Genomic DNA, 23800 nt, shown 5'->3' on the forward strand with positions numbered 1-23800 from the left:
AATGAGAGCACAGCATTTAAACATTTTCTACATTTAAACCGAGTCATTCAAAGCTTCTTTACCTAAAATTATAAAAAATAAAGTGTAAAATAAAGTGAATGAGTGGGTGATTTGGGAATCAACATGTCCTTACAGCTCATTCTGCAAACATTTCTCTACACTCTACACTCAGTATTCACTTTCTGGAAAAATATGTTGTGCAAAAACATAAATGTGTGTAAGAACCAGCCTGACTGAGACACAACTTAACTTTGAAGCAAACAAAAAACTGGTTACACTTTGAATTTCTTAAACTGGGATAATGTAATGCCAACTGAACCGATGCGCCTTAAGTAAAGCTCTTTTAAACAGATTGAGCAGGAAGGATAGATTGTAGATGGTTTAATCTGGGGGCTCATATATTGGACTGAGTTCCCTGAATGGTGACAATTCAGATGTTGTGTCATGATTCTCAGTGTGTTGCAGCTACTGACAATCTGAAACTCCTCCCCAGTACTTCCACACAAAAATACAGATACATTCATAGGAGGCACAGGACGGAGGAAGGAGGGTTACAACTTAGGGGAGGTGAGAAGTCTTCTCTTGCTGCCAGTTGTTCCTCCCACTATGCATCATGCACCCACCCACTCCAGCGTATCTCTCACACACGCTCACACAGGCTCACACACGCAGAGAGGCTCAGACCTTCAGGGAAATAAGAAAAGATGTTTGAAGCTCCCCTGAGTTGGACGACTTCATGTGACAGGGGAAGCATGTGGAGGAAAATCTGACAGAGTGGCAGAAAGCAGAGAGGGGAAGAAAAAAAAAGGAGCAGTTGGAAAGTGTGTGTTTTACGAAGCGCGAGAGTGAGCAAGAGAGAGAGAGAGAGAGTTTACAGGAGCTGGGCAGAGAGGAGGAGGGTTTTCTGTACTTTAACTCACACATCCATTGGACCTCAACCAGCCGGTAAGTCAGGAACACAGCTTACATATGTGTGTGCTGAAGGGCGTCACTTTAAATGAAGTCAAATTAACTTTGAATTGATCATTATAAGCAGCCACAATAAACGAGTTGTAAAAGCCAACAAACCAATAAGAACTTAAAGTACAGAAAGTCATCTAAAACTAATCTTGGTAAATGGTTAATTCTCCACAGACCTAAGAGTAAACTTTAAATGGTGTGCTTTACTTATTAAGTAGGTGTTGTTTTGTGTTACTCCTCTGATTATCTTGGTTTTCAGTTTTTTTGTTTTTGACATGTTGTTTCGGAAACGCTTTCTTATTATAAAGTTTAGAAAATGTTATGTGATTTCTCATTTTATAAAAATTACAACTCTTTTAATATTTGATTAAAAAAGGTTTTCAGCCATAAAATGTTTGCTATCCCCACAGCATTCCGAAATGAAAAAATAGCTTGCTTTTCAGAGACATGCACTGACAGGAACTCTTTCTCACCAAGCCCATCTGCAGCACAGGATGGTTTTGGTGTTTAATGCTGAAACCTGGCACCTTCACTGTCACACAGCCAGGTTTCCACACTGTTATGGGATACAATGATGTCACTATAGGTCAGAGCAAACCACTAGGTCTCACTGGTAAAAACAATAGAGCCAAAATAAGGCTTGTGCAGGATTCTGAAAACACACACAGTTTTTGTTGTGGAGCAATGCATCGTCTTTCACTCCCACTTCTTGTTTCGCTGTTAGATTAAACCACTGTTACCACATGTAACTACATTTTACTTTCCAAACAGAAGTCAGATAACTGACTACCCAGTATATGTCAACACTTCTCACCAGCTATGTTCACCATGGTATTTCATTACGTAATGTATCACATATATATCTATATAGTGGATGGTAAAAGTAAAGGGCTTCCTTCATGGCACAGTGGAATCTGAGTGTGTGTGTGTGGCTGTTTGTGTGTGTGTGTCTGTTTGTGGTTTGCAGTGTGATTCAATGATACGCTGGTAACACTCTGTTGAACTGTCTGCCTATGCTTCAGCCACTCAACTGCCTCACGAGGTGAGGTGCGTCCTAGTATGAACTCTCTTCTGCTTTTGTTAGAGACCATAAAGAAAAACCAGAATGTTCAGTTCAATCAATCCTCCTTACGGAAGCTGCATGTTGAAGTTCAGTCTAATCCCCTGTGACAGTCCTTGGATAAATTAGAAGATGAGACTGTAGACATTTTAATCCATATGGCCCTGGTCACCTTATGGGGTTATCAGTCTATTTAATTAAACTCACTCTAAAGACCAACATCACTCAGTATATAGAGAACTAAACCTTTGTCAAACTAAAAACGTTACTCTGCCTCATAGTTACATAGCACATCTCATCTGGTCACTCTGCTCCAAACGACGGTGGGACATTTGCTTACATTAAAAACTACTCATTTACAAGCAAAATGAGGTACTTCAGACACATAACACAAAGGCCTAATCCCATTTCCCCCCTTAGTCCTTCCCCTCTGTTTTGCGTGTTCGAGTGGAGGGGAAGTTTGTCCTAATTCTTGTTGAGATGGAGGGGGGAGGGCCAAGCACAAGAGGTACCCAGAATGCCTTGCGAATCAGCAGCAAGCTGAGAGAGACACCCACAAATACAATATTTTCTCCTTTAATACGGATTATAGCATTAGAAAAATATTAGTTATATCCCTTTTTAATATCATTGCAATGTATTATGATAATTTTACCTATTTTGCATGATAATCCCGTATTTTGACATGATTTCATGTCACACACCCCCTCTTTGACGATACAAGATGCAATTGATTCAACCTGCAGTTCACAGTTCACTGCTCCTCTAATAACAAAACATCCTCCCAGGGTTGCGTACAGACCACTGCTAGTAGCCTGAAGCTGTGTGCTTTTGATTTAACCTGAAATAATGCTGAGCATCAAAGATAATGATTTATTCACAGGGGCAAGATAACCCTGGAAATCATGGGTTGGGAGAAAGCGTGAAATGAGATTGGGCCTAAGACTTTTGAGTTAGAGCCTACTGTAAATGGTCTCTATATATATATCACTTTTATAGTCTTGATGACCACTCAAATTGTTTTAGAGTACAGTCACACACACATTTATACAGTGCATCTATGGGCAGCACTTTTTCTATGATGATCCGGGATTCGCGATCAGTATCTTGGCATACAGATGGCGATAACTGGGATTGAACCACTGACCTTCTGGTCTACCCCTCAGCCACAGCAACCCCTGTGTCACCCCTGCTCATCCACTAACTGTTATTCAAAGGTAGCGTGCGTAAGATTGTGTGCATTGTGTATTGCAATGAAGGAAAAACACAGGTTGGCTGCACCCTGTTTTTGTTTTGTCAAACTCAATGGATTCAATGCTTGTAAATGAGTCCTTTGACATTATGGTTTTTGCTGTAATGAATCAAGTTTCACTTCATGACAAAGAGCCTACACTTAAATTATCACTACAGCATTAGTTCACCTACTATTGTTCTTTCCTGTTCATCTGAAAGTAAGATGGTTGAAACAACTCAGAATTCACTTGAAAAGGAACCAGTATGATTAGTTGATTTTATGCTTACTAGCTAGTTTTTTGGGGGGTTTGATACATACAAATGAATATAGGAAAATTGTATAAAATTTCTGCCAAATTCATTTTAATTTGTAAGATATGTTGGCAAATATGAGTTTGAAGTTGTTGTTTTTATTTGATCTTCATGATCTACAATCTAAGCACGTGTCTCAACTTGCTTCAAATTTGGCATTCCGGCTGCTTGTCTATCGTCACTCCATACCTTTGACAGCCAAATGCTTATGCAGAGACAAAATATATAAATAAAAAATGTGTGGAGGAACTGGTAAATGCATTGTCCATAAGCTGAAATCATGCTTTGTGACAAGTTAACTGTTAGGACAGCAACACTCCAAAACATGGCTCTATAAACTCTTTCACAAACCCATCAGTATAGCACGAAAAACGATCCCGCTTAAATGCATGTGTATTGTATTTTTATGAGATATGTCTTGGCTACCTGACACATAAATAATGCAGATTAAACAGTGCAGCAAACTCATTTCTGAATGTTTTTTACAATAATTTATAATGTGCATTAATATTTCTCAGTGTAGACTGTTTTATTTAATGCATACATTATAATATCTTACACATAAGACACAACCTTTCAATGACTGACACTTACCTAACCCACACGAGTTAGCACAGTAATACTAAGTTAACTAAGTAATAAAATCACAGTCACTGCTCATGCTCCGACTGGCAAACCAATGTTATCAAGAAAAGACTTCCTGTAATATATGCAACCATCTACAGGTCCTCAAAAATATGATGCAAAGTTTGTTGTGTGCTATATGTGTTGACGTCAGTGGGGGATATTATATTCCTATTAAGAAGCTCAAATATGGCACTCATAAAAAGTTGCTCTATTGTTGTGTTGAAATTAGAAAAGAAACTAAAAAATAAACTTTGCATGCAACATATTCAACAGACAGTTGATAAACTAACAAAGTTATCAGCATCTGTCACTCCTGAAATGCTGAATACCAGGTCAGGCAACAACTTTGCCTCTTTTTACACAGATAAATCCTCAATATCTACTCTGGATGTCTCAGCTATAAATCATTATATATTTGTTTCAAATCTACTTGCAGCCAGCTTAGAAACACAGCAATGTTTCTGTCTGAACAAGACATAGACCAACTTGGTCATGTGACTCATTCAGCTGGACAGACAGATGTAGTGTGTCCAAGTTAATAATCAACCAGAAAGCTGCAGCTCAGCACTACTCAATAACACTGAGAAAGTAAAGCTCATTAAGTCACTTCACATGGCTTACTGTGTGTCAAACATGCGCTCCTAACGTACTTTAAATCCATCTATGATGTACTTGTGTAAGACGTATCCAGGCCTTCAGTTCCTCAGGTCATCTGGGACAGTTTTACTCAGTGTTCACAGAATACTAACCAATCAAAGTGAAGCAGTTAGTGGTTCATGTGCGTCTCACCTGTGGAACACGCTTGCTGACATAAATCTGTTAATTTACATCAGGGTTTTATACCCTATCACCAAAATATTACATATTACCTGTCTTTAAGCTTTAAGTGTTTTCACTATTCATAATTCCACAGAAGGCCATTGTGACATTTTATGCTATATGTAGTATGCAAAACATGTGTATAACTTATTTTTGGTGTACACACAATATGCAAATAAAAGAGAATTCGTAAGTGAAACATGTAAATATCTTTGTAAATATATGCAGATAATGGTGTTGTGGGTAACTACGGGTCAAAGAGGTGCAAATTGGAGCTGATTATTAGATCTGACTTTTCCGTATTTTGTTACAATGCTTCCTATGTATGATATACATGTACGTGTGGAAACATGCAAATTAATTTGTATAAATAACACACAATGTTTGTTTACAGCCCATAGACGCATCACGTCAACTAAACTACACAGCTACACAAAGTGGTTCAGGTGCTTTATAGATGTTTATTTATCAGATGTAACGGATAAGCTCATATTTCAACAAGAGCTAGAAAGCAATCTAAGGTCACACTTGTCAGAAGGTGGTTTGCAGAGAAAGTTAGAAAAAACGTTAGTTACATATTAACACATGTATATATTGCTCAAATATAATATAATATATAGTTCAAAAAGTGAAACATAACTTAGTAAGGTAAATCTTTTACATATCCTAAAAAAACTAATACAAGTGTATTTAGAAGTGTCTATATACTTAAGATTACGACTTTGGGAGAGTCAGATATGAAAATGTAAAGGGGTCATTATGTAAAAAGCCTACACAGTGGATCCTCTCATTAAGGCCCGAGCACCGACAGTATGAAGGCCTTATTGTTTTTAGTTTGATTGTTCATGAAAATAAATCGCATTTTTGATGGCTTAAACATACTCATAAACTCACCAAACTTTGCGGGTCCGTCTGGCCTGTTAAAAATGTAATCCAAAATGAGCGTGGCAAAATGGCTCAGCAGCGGCCCCTAAAACACAGCAATTCCATCTGTATTAACCGATCTTCACGACATCCTTGACATTTTTTGCACGTCTTATACTTTTATGTACTCCTCGTTGTTACGCTAGAGTTTTTGTCAAACATTAATTTTCCATTCAGACTCAACCCTCTTTCACACGTTCATAGTCCCGACCTGAACAGATCCATATGTCAATATTGACTTATTGTCACAGCGCCAACTGCTGGCGACAGGAAGTGACATGTTTTCTACTTTGATGTACTGCTGCAGGCTGCTTTACAAATACACAGCTCAGATGAGCTCAGACAAGCTATAAGAACGAGGTCAGAATTGTGATATTTCCTCAAATCGTGTAAACATTGAAGCGCAGTGAAGGTTGATCCTTCACCAAAGGAGACGATGTGGTCCTAGCTCAAGTGTGCATTGTCCAATCAGCAAAGAAATTCTGACACATGATCAAAGTCCCGGCCTGAACAGCTCCATATGTCAAAATTAACTCAGGATAATAGCGCCACCTACTGATTCACTATGAAAATTATGTTTTTTTAACTCCAATGTGCATTTTCTAACAAGCACCAACATTTATACTTAAAAGCTCCATAGGTCAAAATTAACTCAGGGTCATAGTGCTACCATCATTCAGCAGGCTTTTATAAAGTGAGTGATTAGAAAACATTAGAGGAAGAGAGTCACTTGTTGACTTGCAGAGTAATGTACCTCAGTGCAGTGCCGCTGCAAGGGGGGGAAGGTGAGGCCACCTTAATAGAGTAAAGGCCGTAATCAGAATTTTATTCTTTTAAGCAGCAAATAAGTCTAAACTGAATTAATGTCAAATCAGTGGGAGAGTACTGACCACTGTCATAGACTCACCGTTTTAGTCAGATTTGAATTGAAAACCTTATTTAGCAAAATTGTTATAACAGTACCAGTAGATAATATTTTTAAAGCACTTTCTAAATAAAATCAGAGTTCATGTTTGTCTTACAGATTTTATTAACTGATGAAAAAGCAGCCATGTGTAGTAATAAAGTTAATTGTGGATGTGATGCATCGAGATGCATCGATGTTGTGAATTAAATCTTTGTCTGATGAATTGTAATCAAATCGTGAGGTTAGTGAAGATGCAGACGTCTAGTGTAAAGTGCCCAATATGGCCGCTTAATCCAAAATGTCCAACTTACTGTTACGTTTGTGGGAGTTTTTGTTTTTTTTGTCCAGTCATGATACATGTTTGTATTGAATTTCATGAAGATTGATTACTTAGATAGAGTTACATGATGAACATTTCTTTCATCTTCTGCAGCTCTTGTCTGCTCTTCTTTTCGTTCTCATTACCCTCAGTTCTGCAAGATTCAGTAGCAAATCTATCAGCTGTTGGTCTTTCATCTCGTGTGCCATTATGCTATTTTCCTCTATTTACTGCACTTTTGAGTTAAGTTTTTCAGGTGATTACTCTGAATATGTTTACTCTTTGATACACAAGCTATGCATCTCCTTCTAATGCACAACATCGGTCAAAAATTGCCCGTATTCATGGTCAAGAGCCGCGTGATGTATGCACGAAGTGACATGTTTATCCTTAAAAAAAAAGAGAGGCGGTGGTCTAGTGGCAGAAACTTGGACTATGGGCAGAGAAGGTCTCTGGTTTGTCTCTGGTGCGTCTCTGGTTCGACTCCACGGAGAGAACAAAAGACGAACCTGGATTGATCTGTCCAAAAATCCAAGAGTCTCCCTACCCTGTCTAGTGCCCCTGAGCAAGGCACATTACTCCCCCAACATCTGCTCCCTGAGCGCCGTACATGGTCGCTCACTGCTCTGTGTGTCCTGCACCAGATGGGTCAAAAGCAGAGATTAAATTTCCCTACCTGCATGAGTGTGCCTTTGCATGTCTGTGCATGTGTTTGGGACTAATAAATGCATCTTAATCTTAATCTTAATCTTTCCGCGATACATAAAACACAATCAACAGAGAGTCTTTTCGCCCAGTACCCTGTTCACACTCCCCCGCGGCCGCATCAGGTCCCAAGATAGCAAGTGCTCACGTCCGCAGAGTGCTGCTCGCAACCCTAGTTGTATTTTGAGCCACAAGGTCATGTGTTGTCAGAGCCCTCTATTGTTGGTTGACCCCAGGGTCCAGTCAAAATATGCTGCTGTAGAAAAGTGTTTTATTCTATTTGGCAGCAGTGCACAGACGTCGGCAGCTTCTCTGCTCAGGGCCTCTGTTTGGCTAAAGCCCCTCTATTATTGTGCTTTGTGCTCAGTCAGCACTTACATTCATAGAATCCTCTGCAGTGTTAAAGGCAGTCAGTTAACATGGTGAACAGACAGTTTTGGGGGTGTTTATAGTATACAGTGGTGATTATTATGTAAGGGGCTGAAGTAAGCAGGTGTGTAAAGTCACGTGGCTGAACCAAAATTTGTTGAGTTAATTAATTAATTAGACTAGCAGCCCATCAAAATAATTTCCTATTTTGTGTATAACAAAGGTAATGCACCAAATGCATTAGGTTTTTAAGGAAAAAATAGATTGTGAAATAGTAATCTTCCTCATGCTTTTAATTCATCTCGTGTTAGTCAAGATTTTTGTAAACTTTAAGAGTTGGCCATGGTAAAAGAGAGTTAGCAGTGCGATACTAATTTAAACTTGTTTTATTCTTAAATATGATTCGGCAGCAGTCAAACAATCTGGATATGCCTCATAGCTTACGTTAGCTGCTAACCATTGGTTTCCTAATTTAATATATTCATTTTGATAAACCACAACTCATCAAGCATGTGCTGATTCTGCATAATTACAAATCAATATTTTTGTTTGACTGAAGGTCAATGTTGTATTTTTTTATTCAGTAACATCGCCAAACTCTAGATTTTGACAAACACAGGTAAAAAAGCATCTTACAGTTAACATATATTAGACAATATTGCTCTCTAGTAAAGTAACCACCTGCACTGAGTTTGACCCCTAAAAGTATGGCTTACATTTATATTAGATTAGTCGGACACTTGTTGTTACCCCTTACTTAACACTGAGAGACAGTATAACGTAATTATTCACTTAGGGCACGTTGTTTGTCTGTGAGCAGGAACATGTGTGGACAGCTATAGGAAGGTAGAATCATTTAAACAAATGGTTTCCACCTATCAGCACTAATTCCTCACCATTTCAACCATCACCATATCATCTGCACAAGAAAGAACAGAAAGAAACTATATATACAATGAATAGCACTACATGCATGTGCATGTTTTGCTATACTGTATGCATATAGATACTATATAGTGTTAAAAAATATAACTTAGAAAGAATTATAGTAGATGACATCCAATTCAACAGTTTTTTATAATAGTGTAAAGGTGAAATACCACATTAAAAATAATACTCAAAAGTATACTAGAGAGTGTGATTACAAAGTCCAAGTCCATATTGAAATGCAATAAACTCGATAAAAGAGTTACCACACTTCTTGATGTAAAGATCGCTAAAGTTGAATATAATATCTGGTATATAAAAAAAGTAGCCTGACGTTGTCAGACTCACAATTCTAGTCAGAATGTGAGTCTGAGACCGCTCCATTGGGCTGTGATTATGGGGCGTGTTTCAACTGACCAGGAATTAAAATTGTAGGTCTATCCAATTCAATTGGATAGACCTACAACCAATCAGTACAACGTAGTATGTGACGTATACTAAGCAACGCATTGTGAGTTATTTACTAACGCCGGGTTCACACCGGACGCTTCAGCGCAGCGCCAAGCCTTAAATAACAGCTGGCTCCCATCCACTCCCATGTTAAAACTTTGTGCCGGTCACACCGGAGGCTGAATCACCGCGAGGCAGCCTTGGCGCAGTGCGGTGCTTCAGCCTCCGGTGTGGCCGGTGTTCCAGTTTAACTGGCGGGCATGGCTTCTGGCGACATTCCAGATGTTGAGGCTGTTTATCAGAGCCGGTGGCAGATTCGTCATTTTCACAAAGCGCCTGTGTGTGAAGTGCGGTGATCTACTGAAGGTCTTGCTGAAATAAAAATCCTACAAAAACCCTTCACGACTTCATGTGTCCGTGTCAGCCTCACGTTGAGACCGCAATATACATTCAAATGGTAAAAAAAATAAATAGTACAAAAACCTTGAACGGGATTCGAAACAACAAGCTGAAGCACTATAAGCTTCTAGCCTGATGACAATCTCACTACGCCACCGAGTCGCTGAAATTCGCATCGCGCGTTAGATAAATGTCTCGTTCTTTGCTTTGTCAGCTGTATATCACCAGATGTGCTTTAAGGTAACGCCCATGTCATCTGGTGATAGTCCGAACACAGAATAAACGCTTTAAACGTAATACCAGGCTTTACAAATCTGACGCTCCTCTTCATAGGAGACACAGGGAGCATTGAAGAACACACACGCGTCACCAGCTCCACTCGAAGTGCTTTTGTTTGACGCTGGTGATCATTACAACGCGCACACACCAAACCAGTGCTACATGTAAACATCCCTCACATCAACAAGGCGGAAGCTCGAGCAGTGTTTTCATGAGTTAAGTTGGTGAACTTGCTTCTAATGGACGAGTGAAGCTTCACGTGTCCTCCTGTCGCTGCTGGTTAAAGTCAGCGGACGGGATTTTAAAAGATGTTCTCGTTGTTGTCGATGATAAGGTTCTGCCATCGGAGATTGAAAACAACCCAACCGCTCATCACAGAACGGGTGTGTTGGTTTTTCGTAGTTTCTGTAATGCAAGTGTTGTTTATCTGTGTGAAATCAACAGATGATCTGTCCGAAGTGTGTCGAGTGTGTTGTCAACATGACATATGTGTGATTAATTATTATTGAACAATATTTTTTCAAGCCGTGTCCACTGCATTTCCTAATGTTAGAATGGGAACTCAATTCAACAGTAAAACTACAAATAAAACATATATTAATTCAAGTGATTAAATACAGAACTAACTTGTAGTACTCCACTCTATGTTTGGGATTAGGACTTAGGTAAGGCTATACTTGTCTGCTGATGCTGTGAAGGCTATTTGCTTGGTCAATAAAATGTGAGAAGATATTTCCTGACCTTTTTCCTCAGGTGAGATCTTCAGACATGTTATCTGATTCAGAGGCAAAAACACGACAGTAGAATGATACAAAACCATGGAAAAGCAAACCGGACCGAGCCGAACCTACTTTGCTCCGCCTTCTCCTCCGGCTCTCCATACTTTTGGCCCGGGTGTATCCCTTTTCAGTGTTTAGCCCAAGCATTAAATCCAATAGGGCTCTGATCTTAATTGATTGTTTTATTTTCCTTTTCAGGTGCGACATGCTCTTACGTGGCCTTCTGACATTAACGTAACCAGAGAGGAGAAGGAGGGAAAGTAAGTGGAGGAGAAGGGTCAACTCACCAGGAATTCTCAGAACATAAGGAAGAAAAACGATGTGAATTGGCTGATCATCATGTGGAATCAGAGCATTTGCTTCATACAGCAGAAAAAGTTCAGTAACGGCGCACCGAGACAAAGCCTGACAAAGGCCTACTGGACTTGACAGCATCAAAAAGAGAAGCCAGCTGGTAGGTCAGAAGCAGGGGGAGCGAGAGAGGATATGTGTGAGTTGAGACAGACGATGTAAGGTAAAGCAAAAGATGAGAAGGAAGACAACTAGATTGAGGAAAGGAGCACTAGAGACTGAAGGTGAGCATTGAGAGGTCAAGTTTGAGAGAGAAAGGAAGCAAAGATTAAATTACATACTCTGAACAGGCAGTCACTGTTAAGACAGAAATAAGCAGGAATCGCGATGATCATGCATTTTCGTCGCATCCACAAGTTCAAGTGCGTACAGCTGATGACCACAGGCCTGGTACTGTGTATGGTGATGGTCTCCTGGGAGGACCTGGACCACCATGTAGTCAGCCACATGAGATCCTATACGTACCGCTATCTGGTCAACAGCTATGACTTTCTCAATTTATCATTCAACATCGCTTCCAAACATCACCATGGTCAGGATGGTTCTGCAAGTGTGGATTGGAGATTAGGGAGATATCCATACCTCCTTAACCACCCAGGTAAATGTAAAGTTGATGGAAATGGCTGGGAGGATGTTCTCTTGCTTCTTTTCGTGAAAACATCACCAGAGAACTTTGAGCAGCGTCAGGCAATCAGGGAGACATGGGGAAACGAGAGCTTCCTTTTGTCAGAACTGAGGGCAAACGTGAAGGTGGTGTTTGCCCTCGGCATGCACCCGGATATCAAGCGGAGATCAAGAGTTCAGATTGCACTGCAGCAGGAAGACCAAGCCTATAGAGACCTGATTCAACAGAACTTTGCGGACACTTTCCACAACCTGACTGCCAAACTGATCCTGCAGTTCCACTGGTGCCATGAGTACTGTCCTCAAGCACGGTTTTTCATGTCTGCGGACGATGATATCTTTATTCACATGCCCAATTTGGTTAAGTACTTGAGGCAGCTCATGAGTAGCCAGTCAGGGGCTAGACATCTATGGGTTGGGCATGTACATAGAGGATCCCCTCCAAACCGCCGTAAAGACAGCAAGTATTTTGTTCCCTATGATCTGTACCCCTGGCCGGCTTATCCAGACTACACGGCTGGAGCAGGATATGTAGTTTCAGGGGATGTGGCCGCTAAGATCTACACTGCAACTCTGATGTTGAAATCCTCCATCTACATCGATGATGTTTTCATGGGAATTTGTGCAAATGTCATGGGGGTTTCTCCCAAGGAGCATGTGCACATTTCAGGGGAGGGCAAGGCTCCATACCACCCCTGCATCTATGATAACATGATCACATCACACGGTCATGCTACAGACGTGCGCTCACTGTGGCAAGCAACAATAGATGCTACAGTGTACAGAAGAGGATTTAAGGGTAATCTGTACTGCACAGCAGTGAGAGTGATGCTGCTGTGTCTGCCATATTATCAGACCACATACCCCTGTATGGCTGCTTTTACATAAGAGGTCTTTAGATGATGCTCAGCGAGCTGTATGCTTTGTTTGCTGGTTGTACTATGTGTTTGCTTTTTGGAACAAAGACTAAAGCTGTTCTGTTAACCAAACATGAACCTAGTAGTTATTCAATCATTAGCAGAATTAGGTTTCACATTTTTTAAGTTCAGGACAAAAGAGGTAAAAAGCACCCAAAGGCTTCTGTTTACATGAGGATCTTTTGTCTCGGTGACAACACATCCACCAGGCTTCTCATTGTTATTCACCTGTCAACTCCTGAAGAGGTTTAGTTCTGTCTGGAAAGTCTTACATAATTTCTGAACTAGCTGTGAAATACTATTAATTACTATGCAACTGAAGGAAATTAAATCATTAAAAGACTATTAATGTAGGAATTTTCTGGTTTTCTCTGTTCCATCGTTAATAGCTTTGGATTTAAACTCTTGGTCAGACAAAAGACTTACTCATAGGCTAAGAAGATGTAACAATGAGATAATTTGCAGATAAATAACAAAATGAGGTGCTTGTCAATGGGTCATTTGTAATCATTGCTTATTTCCGGCATGCAACTAGATAATCCTGTCTAGTCTTGCACCATTGATTTTTGAATCTGTTTTTAATACTGCTGTGAATGACTCTCATCAGGCTGAAAAAATGCATCAGGATTTTCCTATTGAGACACCAGTCAGAAGAAAAATGCCACTTCCAGCCAGATACTCAGCAGCTTTTAAAAAGTTTTGGATTCATAATTTTAACTACTAAGTTATTTACAAAGGTTTTACAAAATCCGAGGGTTCCAGGGCAGTTGATTTACTTGTTTGCCCTTACAGCATACCTCTTTGTAAGAGAACTTGTTATTGGTAAAATATTAGATCATTGGTTCTCAAACTAGGTATTGCAAGATCAACTGGGATGGAAGCCAGTAGACGATCATGATCAGAAAGTGGTAAGTGAAACACAAAATCATGTATCGTACACTGAATTTTTCTGCATGAAATTATAGTTTTACTTCTTATTTTCACTAAAATGTTGGAAAAGAGATATCAAGAAGCAGATGGTCAAACGAAGTCACTGCTTAATGCCCTGTTTGTTAAAGGATATTCATTTTTAGAAGAAAAAAAAAGTGTATCAACCTTTAAATTGATACTGCAAAAAGTTTACAAAGTAAAAAAAAACTAATATTCATACTTCCAGTAGTTACAGAGAACTGCAATTAGTCATCTGAAGTGTTTCTGGCAACAGCAAAAAACTGTAGTTGCTAAATTCTCAGGTTCAAGGTAGTCCTCAGTAATGTCTGACTAATTAAATTGTGTTTGGTGGAAAACAATGGAAGCAATCAGAGTGAAATTGAAAGCGTAATGCAGAACACAGGGCATCATGTGAGAAGATTTTCATATCCTTTTTCCAAAATTATATTTTACTTGATCATTAGCATATTTATCAGCGATACAAATGTCACATGATAATATGTCTACCTGAGGGATAATCCTTGAACATGTCAACTGACAGTAGATGCAAAACATAGGTCTTATTACGGCAAAGAAGTCTATGACTAATATGTGAGGCAGTGAAGAGGATGTCAGTCAGTGATGATTCACTGTCAAATGTTCAAACACATGCCACACACTGATCTGAGTAAAGTCCTGAGGCAGTGACAACAAACACGCAACCAACACTGAAATGTATAAGCTAATATATGGCAGTACAAAGTAAAATTGGAACGACATGATGATGATAATGAACAGAGTGTTTACTTTGCAATTCTGGTATCCCATTTACAATCAATCAATCATAATTCTGAAATCCAATGTGCTTTTTTCTCCTATCATGCAGAAGGGCAGTCTATATTCATATGTTGCAGGAAAAGTATGTGTTTGTGAGGAAAATGGGGGATTACCAGCACGTGATACTTTAGCCTTTTCATTGTCAGCTTGGTTTTAGATTATCATTGTTATGACAGTGGATGTCTCAACACCACCTGAAGATTAACCTTGACAAAACTGAACTTCTTTTCCTTCCAGGGAAAGACTCTCCCATCCACGACCTGACTATTAACTTTGACAACTCTGTGCTAACCCCCACTCAGACGGCTAGGAACCTGGGCGTAACACTCGACAGCCAACTCTCCCTTACTGCCAACATTTCTGCAACAACACGGTCCTGTAGATTCATGCTGTACAACATCAGGAGAATACGCCCCCTTCTCACTCAGAAGGCGGTGCAGGTTCTGGTCCAGGCTTTGATCATCTCACGTCTAGATTACTGTAACTCGCTCCTGGCAGGTCTACCTGCTACTGCCATCCGACCTTTGCAGCTCATCCAGAATGCAGCAGCTCGACTAGTTTTTAACCAACCTAAATTCACTCACACTACTCCTCTCCTCCGCTCCCTTCACTGGTTACCAGTGGCTGCTCGCATCCGGTTCAAAACACTAGTACTTGCGTACCATGCTGTGAACGGATCCGGTCCAGTCTACATCCAGGACATGGTCAAACGTTACACCCCACCATGTTCACTCCGCTCTGCTTCGGCCAATCAGCTCGTTGCTCCCTCACTGCGAGCTAAACAATCATCAAAAACACGACTGTTTTCCGTCCTGGCTCCTAAATGGTGGAATGAGCTCCCCATTGACATCCGGACATCAGAAAGTCTACACATCTTCCGCAGAAAACTAAAAACATACCTCTTCCGACTTTACCTTGAATAAATAAAAAAAAAAAAAAACACTAACAACTTTTTGAAACTAACACTTTAGTAGCACTTAAATGGCACTTACTTATAGCACTTTGTAGTTTTGCTTTATTTGAAGAAATTGTATTTTCTTGATTCTTGTCGTCCTTGGTATGTACCCTCGGGTTTGAATGCACTTATTGTAAGTCGCTTTGGATAAAAGCGTCAGCTAAATGAAATGTAATGTTATCAGAGTGACATGAATTAATGTCTGTTTTGTTTGGTTCTTTTTGTATGTTCATACACGATACAATCTCTGTGGTTAATCTGTTTACTGTTTAACTAAACTAAAACATAACATTACATATTACGCTCTTAAAGGAGAATTTATCTGTTAGAGTTCTTTTATTTTGATTTCTCTCACCCATCAGTCCACCCCCCCTGTCTTGCTCTCACTCTGTTCATTCATTTCCTGTGACCATCCATCTTCTCTCACCCCTTCTGCATCCTGTTAAACAGCGGTATCTCTGAAGATTAATGCTGATACATGTAGAATCACCTTGGCCTAAAGCATGGTCATCATCTTCGCCATGACCTTATAAGGATTTTTTAGTTTTGTTGCCTCTGGGGGAGGATCATATATTCACCATATGATACAAATTAATAGGTTGATTTTTATTCTATAGTTAAGAAACACCTACAAACCTTGTTCAACTAATTCTAAATAAAATTTCAGATGCAGCCTCATCTGACCCATTGGTTTGAGATGTTGCTCCTGTAAGCAGGGACACTGATGAAAATAATCAGACACAAGCATTCCTGCTGTTAGATGTTCTCACCTGCGTCTGTTGGACAAACTTTCCTCTGTCTCGTTCGTTAACACGACGTGGGTGGAACCTCCTTGGCTTTCCTCATGCATCACCTCAATCTGTGACAAACAAACACAGACACAATCATGCAGCATAAATTTAGTTTTGTTTTGCATTTGTCTAAAGTGCAGATGTGGAACTACAATGTAAAGAGAAAAATCTGTTTATGTTGTATGTTTGGTTTTTGTGAATGGTGCTTTTAAATAAAAAAATTCCTTAGCGGGGTATGCATTACGGTGGTCAGCAGTCTGTGGTAAATGTGTAAGTGCAACAGCTACAAACCCACAGCACACTCAAGATTACCAGCAGATTTTTGGTCTTGTCAGCTGCCTGGATACAAAGTATTTAGTTTCCTTATGAGACAGAAATCTAATGATATGTCTGTTTCATTGTTTGATGATGTAATGCAGCAAGGCTTGAACTGTGTTTTGAGCAGGATGTAGCAAACTCTATTCACAGTGCAATCCTAATGGAAACTGCTGACAAATGCAAATACAGACACACAACGCACATTGTTAGGGCAGCAGTTGGCATACAGGAACTACTGTTTGTGTTAATGTGTTTGCAAACTATGTACAGTATGTAAAGGCTGATCAACATCTCTCCTCTGCTCTTTTGATGGGATGCATTTTTGTAAATAAAAACCAACAAACATCAGTTCTTATCTGTCCAACATTAGGTAGTAGAACATGAGGTTAAATGTGTGCTGTGTGAAAAGATTTATATAAATAATGATATATCTGTAGTGTGCCAACTGCTGGTAAAAAGTACAGTCCAGTCAGACACGTCTAAATTCCTCTGTGAGAAATAATACATAAAAACATTTAGTAGTCCCCTTTACTACTAAATGTCTTATCATGATAGAATATCTGTAATGTCAACATTAACAGATATAAAAAAGAAGGGAAAAACCACGTCTACTGATTGTATTGTACGTCAATGGATCTATAAATACATATATTATTCCTTTTGTCACAACCTCTGATTTCTTCAGAATAAACTCCCAACCCAGTATTTACACTTTTTATCAACTAAGGTTTAATTAGTCGAGTGAGTGTATTTAGTCCTGCTAAATCTGTGCAAGAAAAATATTGTGACAGATTCAGCTTTGTGTGTTTTTGTGCTGGCTTCAAAATAAAACCAAGACAACAACTTTAATATTTCCTCTCTAATTTTAGTATGTTTACAACACATGTTCAAGTAGATATAGTAGCTTTAGTTTGTTTCACTTGCAGCTACACTGCCACATAAAGGCAGAAAGCAATAACTACAGCAGGGGGGAGACTTTATCAGACGTGCTTCTGATAATAGTTTTCTGTGATTATTATTAACATCAATATTGAAAATAATATATTACATTAATCCACAGTTATAATATATTATGTTTATGATTAGTAATTTGGAATTGAAGTTAGACGCTAGCTCCTGAGATCTACTACATTGAATACATTAAGAAAAGTAGGTTATGGTATTGATTTGTATGAGGCTATATAACTTATTTGGTCAAAATATGGAGTCAGTGTTTGACTTTGCTAATTAAAGTAAAACAAATATATTGTGATCAGTTAAGATATTTAATATATTTTGATTTGGTGCTTTGCCGAAGTCTCTGAACCATAGACATTGGAACGTATATCCCCTTGGTGATGCAAAGCTCATGGGATTCATGCTGCTGTGCACCAGAACGATGCTCTGACTCCAAGTGGGTCAATACATTGTTCAGACATTATATATCTGATTCAAATACATATCTGAAGCACTTGAAAATCGAGGGGACGGGGCCTGCGAGTCCGCTATCTGAGAGCACACCCACACACACACATTCCACCTGGAAACGTTCGTACATGGATCTGCTTTCAAATCCGCCCTCCACTCGCCCACTTTCAACCATAAATGGTCAATGCAAAGCACGTCATGAATATTAAATTATGCTGGTGACCAATGGGTTTCCACTGTGAGTCCTGACGGAATCACGGCATCAAGTGATGAAGACGATAGAAATAACGGAGCCTGAAGTAAACAAAAGATCACAGATCACAGTTCAATATAATCTATATCAGCTGATCAGACATCACTGAACCCTCTATTCCTCCTCATCCCTCCATTCGCATGCACACATCATGCAGAATCACGCACCAGTGTCACGGCAGTATTTATTTATTTAGAGTATCGGACCGATTCCATCACATCAGTGGATCCTTACCTCCACTCTGGGATATTATTTGGAAAATTAATTTTATTACTAATACCTATTAATCACTCTGCTCCGTAACTCTGCTGTTAAATGGAATCTAAACGTTATGTACTGTTAGTTGTTTTTTCTATATTTTAATTCAAAGGTTTGTGTGAAACAGATATGTCACGCGACCAAAACTAAGCTGTTGGTTTTAATGTAAATTATGAATTGGAGTAGTCCTATATTTTTTGAAGATGACTTGATGAAATGAAAATAAAAATATTGTCTGCACATAATTCTAACTCTATAATAATTTCCCACCACAGGCTCTGTCAGAGTAACATGGTTGATGAGTAAAACCAATCGGACATCTCTATAGTAAGAAAATAGAGCCAGCAGCCAGTTAGCTCAGCTTAGCGTAACAGACTGGTAACAGGAGGAGGCAGCTTGGCTCTGTCCAGAGATAACTAAATGTTCCTCTAAAGCTTACTAATTACAAAATTAGATCTGGTTTGTTTTGTCTGTGGAACAACCGAGATGTAAAATTACAACTTAATGATTTATAGCAGGTATATTTCAGGCTGGGCATATCTGGCAGCAATAACTCAGGAAATTCCCGCTCCTGTTAACACCGTGTTAGAAGTTAGGCATTAGTTAGCATGTCTTTCGTCACATGACCAAGCAGTACCTTCATAACGACAGTGGGGGAAGTCTGAACAGCAATTGTTGCAGAGTAGTAACTCCAACATGCTTGACTATGTCGGCTTGTCTCACCATAAAGCTGAAGAAGTTAAATAAGCTATTCAGTGTGAATATGTGAACATATTTAATGTATTTAAATATACATCCACAAGAAGGCAACCCATGAACACCAAACCCTTTATCAGGAATATCCTAACTATCACTTAACTGGCCTTGTTATCAAATCGGCCAATCATGTAACAGGTCAAGATTTAATATCACATTAAACATTAGAGTCACAGAAAAACATGATTGTTGGTATGAGTTTTTCTGAACGTGCTGATCTCCTTAGATTTTCACTCACAACAGCCAAGTCGTTAAAGACTCTACAGCTTGTCCAAAATGCCGCAGCACGTGTCCTGACGAGAATAAAGAAAAGAGAGCACATTTCTCCAGCATTAGCATCGCTACACTGGCTTCCAGTTAAATCCAGAATAGAATTTAAAATTCTCCTCCTCACCTTCAAGGCCCTTAATAATATGGCGCCATTTTAACTTAAAGAGCTGTTAGTACCTTATAAACCCACTAGAGCACTCCGCTCCCAGAATTTAGGCCTACTTGTCGTCCCTAAAGTCTTAAAAAGTAGAGTAGGAGCCAGAGCTTTTAGCCATCAAGCTCCTCTGCTGTGGAATAAACTACCACTCTCAGTTCGGGAGGCAGACACCATCTGTTCGTTTAAGAGTAGGCTCAAAACCTTCCTTTTTGATAAAGCTTATATTTGTAGCTAATTAGTGCGGCAGAACGTTACTTGTTCTATTTTATGACACATGACACACAGACCTTCTTTTTCCAGCTTCTCCTTCCTCTACTCCATCCCTATCCCCCTTCCCCGGATTCCCTTTGCTTTATCACCCGCAGATCCAGGGCCTCTGTGGCCGCACAATGGATTGCGGTTTGTTGATCGCGCACAGGGGGTCGCGGTGGTGGATCCAGAGTGGCGGATTCTGTGTCGTGTGGGCTGATCATGGTGGTGGTGGCGGACCCTGTGTGGCGGATTCTGTGTCGTGTGGGCTGATCGTGGTGGTGGTGGCGGACCCTGTGTCGCGTTGGCATCGGGGAACGGGCATTGGACCAGGACCGCGGCGGCGGCTCGTGGTGGGTGGCGGTGGACGGTGACTGAGGACTGGAGTGGCGTTATGGTCTGGATGGTGGATCGTGGTCCTGCTGGTTGCTGACCATGGACTGTGATTGCAGCGGGACTGCTTGGCATGTCATGTTGGGATTGTCCTCGGGATGCTTACCCTCATCAAATGCTGCTAGAGACTTTAATCTTTAATCTTGAAGACTTTAATCTTGATGATGTTTTCCTTCACGTGGCATCTGTTGCACTTCTGTCCGTCCTGGGAGACGGATCCCTCACATGTTGCTCTCTCTGAGGTTTCTACGTATTTTTACCCTGTTAAAAGGGTTTTTAGTAGTTTTTCCTTACTCTTGCTGAGGGTTAAGGACAGAGGTTGTCACACCCTGTTAAAGCCCTATGAGATGAATTGTTATTTGTGAATATGGGCTATACATATAAAATTTGATTGATTGATTGATTGAAATGCATGTCAAACACAGAGCCTGAAAAAGTATTGCCGTATTTATTAAATAGCCATGAACACACATTTAACAGTGTGAACTATTTTTTCTCAAATCTGGTGTTTATTGTTTCTCTTCTAGTCCATTAATTAAATTTGTAAGTCATGGAGTCTGGGGAACAGAACAGATCCTTTCATGCTGAGCTTCCCATCTACTTTCAGTCACACTGACTGCCCAGGGTGTAATAATGCAGAGGAGTAAACAAGACTCACAGTGGAGATGAGGGGGCAGCTATCACAAAGTGCATTAACTCTGCATGAAATTTGTATTTTGTCACGTGGAGCTGACTATTGAAGTGAAATATGACTGAGCTGTCAACTTCTGACACTGTTATTAAATTCTACTTATCCAAACTTAAGTTATAGAAAATTGTTGTAAATAAGCCCAAAATGTGAGCAATTAAGAAGTAAATGGCTGTTTAGCTTTGTAAACAGAGGAGGGTACCTTGATGCCTCCCCTGGCCTTGCGTATGATCTTCTTCTTGTTAGGATCAGCTTCGGCTGGCTGCTTGCTGCTGTTTGAGTTATCCGATACTCTGCGAGCCAGGGCTGGAATGAATTGAGACGACACAGAATAAATAACTTCAATTAATTCTCTCATCAGAGCCTGTGTTACATAACGTGCATGTCAAAAGATGATTTCAGATTATATTTCAAAAAGAAGTTTGTATGAGACTGTAAAAGTTTGCTTCTCAGGGCGTTAATCGTTTCACAAGCATTACGATTGTAAAACAGTTTGAAAATGTTACATCAGGTGTCACCATCTGCTGCATTAATTGGTATGAGCAACATCCAACTCACGCTGTTGGTTCCCTGTAGTCCTGGTGGGGTTCTTCAGTGGGGGCCGTTTGGGAGACGACTCAGGCCGCGGGGCCACGGGCTGGATGGGCCTCGTCTGTTTAGCCGACAGTCTCTTCAGGCTGATCTGACGCTTCTCAAACATTTCTTGGACATCTTCCAGGCGCTTCAGTGCTTTCAGGACACTTGTCTGCAGGCAGAGAGCTCACTATCACTCCTCGTCCTCATTATTTTTGGGACAGAATACGCAATTGTCCTGTTAACACAAATTTTTTGGCACCGTACCTTGATATCCTCAGACAGCACCACCTCATACTGGTTATGGAGGTTCCTCAGTTCAGTCAGCTGGTTCTTTTCGGCTGATACCAAGAAGCCTTGGATGTCGGTGAGCGCAGACTGTGCCCCTTCCTGTGACTGACACTTATCCACAGCCTGGGAGGCTAGCAGGTAGATGCCAGACTCACACCACTGGTTTACCTGTTTACAGCAGAAAGGTCAAACAGGTTCAAACTGGGCAGGATATGTATGTGACAGACAACAGGGATCTGTGTTTAGGTGCCACAAGAGTCCATTTGGATCTGCAAAGACATATCACATAATCTCGGTGTGTCAACAAGAGAGCGGAAAATTCTGCTGGGTAAAGATAAAGTATTCAGTTCACATGACATCACTTTGATAATATCTCTGGATACTTAAGTCCTCAGAAATCACTGAGTAATTTCTAAATGCCATTTGGAAACTCAACTATTATACATTTCAGCAGGGGCAACCTTTTTAGAAGTACTTTCTATCTCTTTCTATCATTTTTGATCAGAAAGGTTTTTTAGTCAGACAAGTCTCGTTATAAATGTTTATTGCAGGAGTAAAAAGTAGTTAGTGTAATAGTTGTGGCTTTAAGGCTCTGACGTCATCACATCCCTAGATATGAGTCCATATATATAATGGGAGGGATGAGCAAATATTTATTACCCCCTTGTCGGAGCCTACAGGTGGTGGAAAGGCTGAATCAACCAACAGCAACACTGACACAGCAGCAGTGGAGGGCAGTGTTGGGATAGTTTGGAGTTTTTCATATACACACGTAATGACAGATGGTCCAAGTACAGGGAATCAGACTTAAGTTGCTTGATTTGACATTTGTAGATGTGAACAAGTTGGACCATATGCTCACCTTTTCAATGCCCATGTGTATCTGCAAGCTTTTGGAAAAGACATCCGTCTTTTGCTTGGCCTCGTTGCTGAAGTCATCACAGACGCGCCGCAGCTCTACACATTTGGGTCGAATGGAGTCCACGGCGTAGTGGTTGCTCTGGATCAGCTGGTCACCGTGCAGTGCATGGAGCTGGGCCTTTTCTAGTGTAGGCTGGAGGAATTCAGAGCAAATCGGGATACGTTATGGCAGTTTCAGTTGTGCATATAAAATCTTCGGGGTGTTCTCGTCATGAAGTAAACATTTGTAAGTGCTGTATTTTATGTAGAGAACAGTGTTTTTATGTACAGGTTTGTGATTGGACACTGAAGGCCTCCTATCAGTGTCTGTTTGCTATGGAGCCTGCAGAGAGGTTGCAATTATAAATGTGAACACAAAATTAAAGATAATAGAGCTGTTATGACACCTGATTTCAGCAATTAGTTTATTATTGTGGAATATGTGGGCAATTTTACGAATAACTGAGGAGGTGGTGTCCAGTAAATGTTGGTGGCTAGAGGGTTCATTCTTCTCATTGTCCTTCTTTGGAAGATCTGGTCTGACAGGGTGAGACGTGTTTATGTGAGAGTGTATGTGTGTGTGTGTGTGTGTGTGTGTGTGTGTGTGTGTGTGTGTGTGTGTGTGTGTGTGTGCGTGACTGACCTGAGCCTTCTCCTCCAATGTTTTCAGTTCTTTTAGCAGGTGTTCAACTCTGGCCAGACAATCCTCGATAACTGAGAGGCTGGTCAAACTGTCCCTTAAACTGTCCAGAGAAACTTTGACCTGGAGAAGAAAAGAGGGGACAGAGACAGATACATTATGATTCCAATTCACAATATACTTTTAACTCATAC

The 23800-nt window shown here is 40.1% G+C and overlaps 2 protein-coding genes across 7 annotated transcripts in view; one reads left to right on the forward strand and one right to left on the reverse strand.

The window, feature by feature from the left end:
- Positions 1 to 23800, reverse strand: part of mcf2l2 (MCF.2 cell line derived transforming sequence-like 2) — a 121030-nt gene that overhangs the window by 49630 nt on the left and 47600 nt on the right. For all 6 annotated transcript variants that reach the window (XM_062396344.1, XM_062396343.1, XM_062396342.1 and 3 more), the window contains exons 10-15: positions 23610 to 23729; positions 22929 to 23120; positions 22043 to 22234; positions 21761 to 21947; positions 21405 to 21508; positions 16433 to 16521 (exon numbers count right to left, since the gene is read on the reverse strand). In XM_062396344.1, the coding sequence (XP_062252328.1) occupies positions 16433 to 16521; positions 21405 to 21508; positions 21761 to 21947; positions 22043 to 22234; positions 22929 to 23120; positions 23610 to 23729 (884 nt within the window). The remainder of the gene's footprint in view (positions 1 to 16432; positions 16522 to 21404; positions 21509 to 21760; positions 21948 to 22042; positions 22235 to 22928; positions 23121 to 23609; positions 23730 to 23800) is intronic.
- Positions 660 to 16701, forward strand: LOC133961266 (lactosylceramide 1,3-N-acetyl-beta-D-glucosaminyltransferase A-like). Its single transcript, XM_062396345.1, has 2 exons — positions 660 to 945; positions 11268 to 16701. The coding sequence occupies exon 2, from the start codon at positions 11748 to 11750 to the stop codon at positions 12930 to 12932; it is 1185 nt and encodes a 394-aa protein (XP_062252329.1). The 5' UTR covers positions 660 to 945; positions 11268 to 11747; the 3' UTR covers positions 12933 to 16701.

This window comes from Platichthys flesus, chromosome 9, assembly GCF_949316205.1.
Source record: "Platichthys flesus chromosome 9, fPlaFle2.1, whole genome shotgun sequence".
Classification (NCBI taxonomy): Eukaryota; Metazoa; Chordata; class Actinopteri; order Pleuronectiformes; family Pleuronectidae; genus Platichthys; species Platichthys flesus.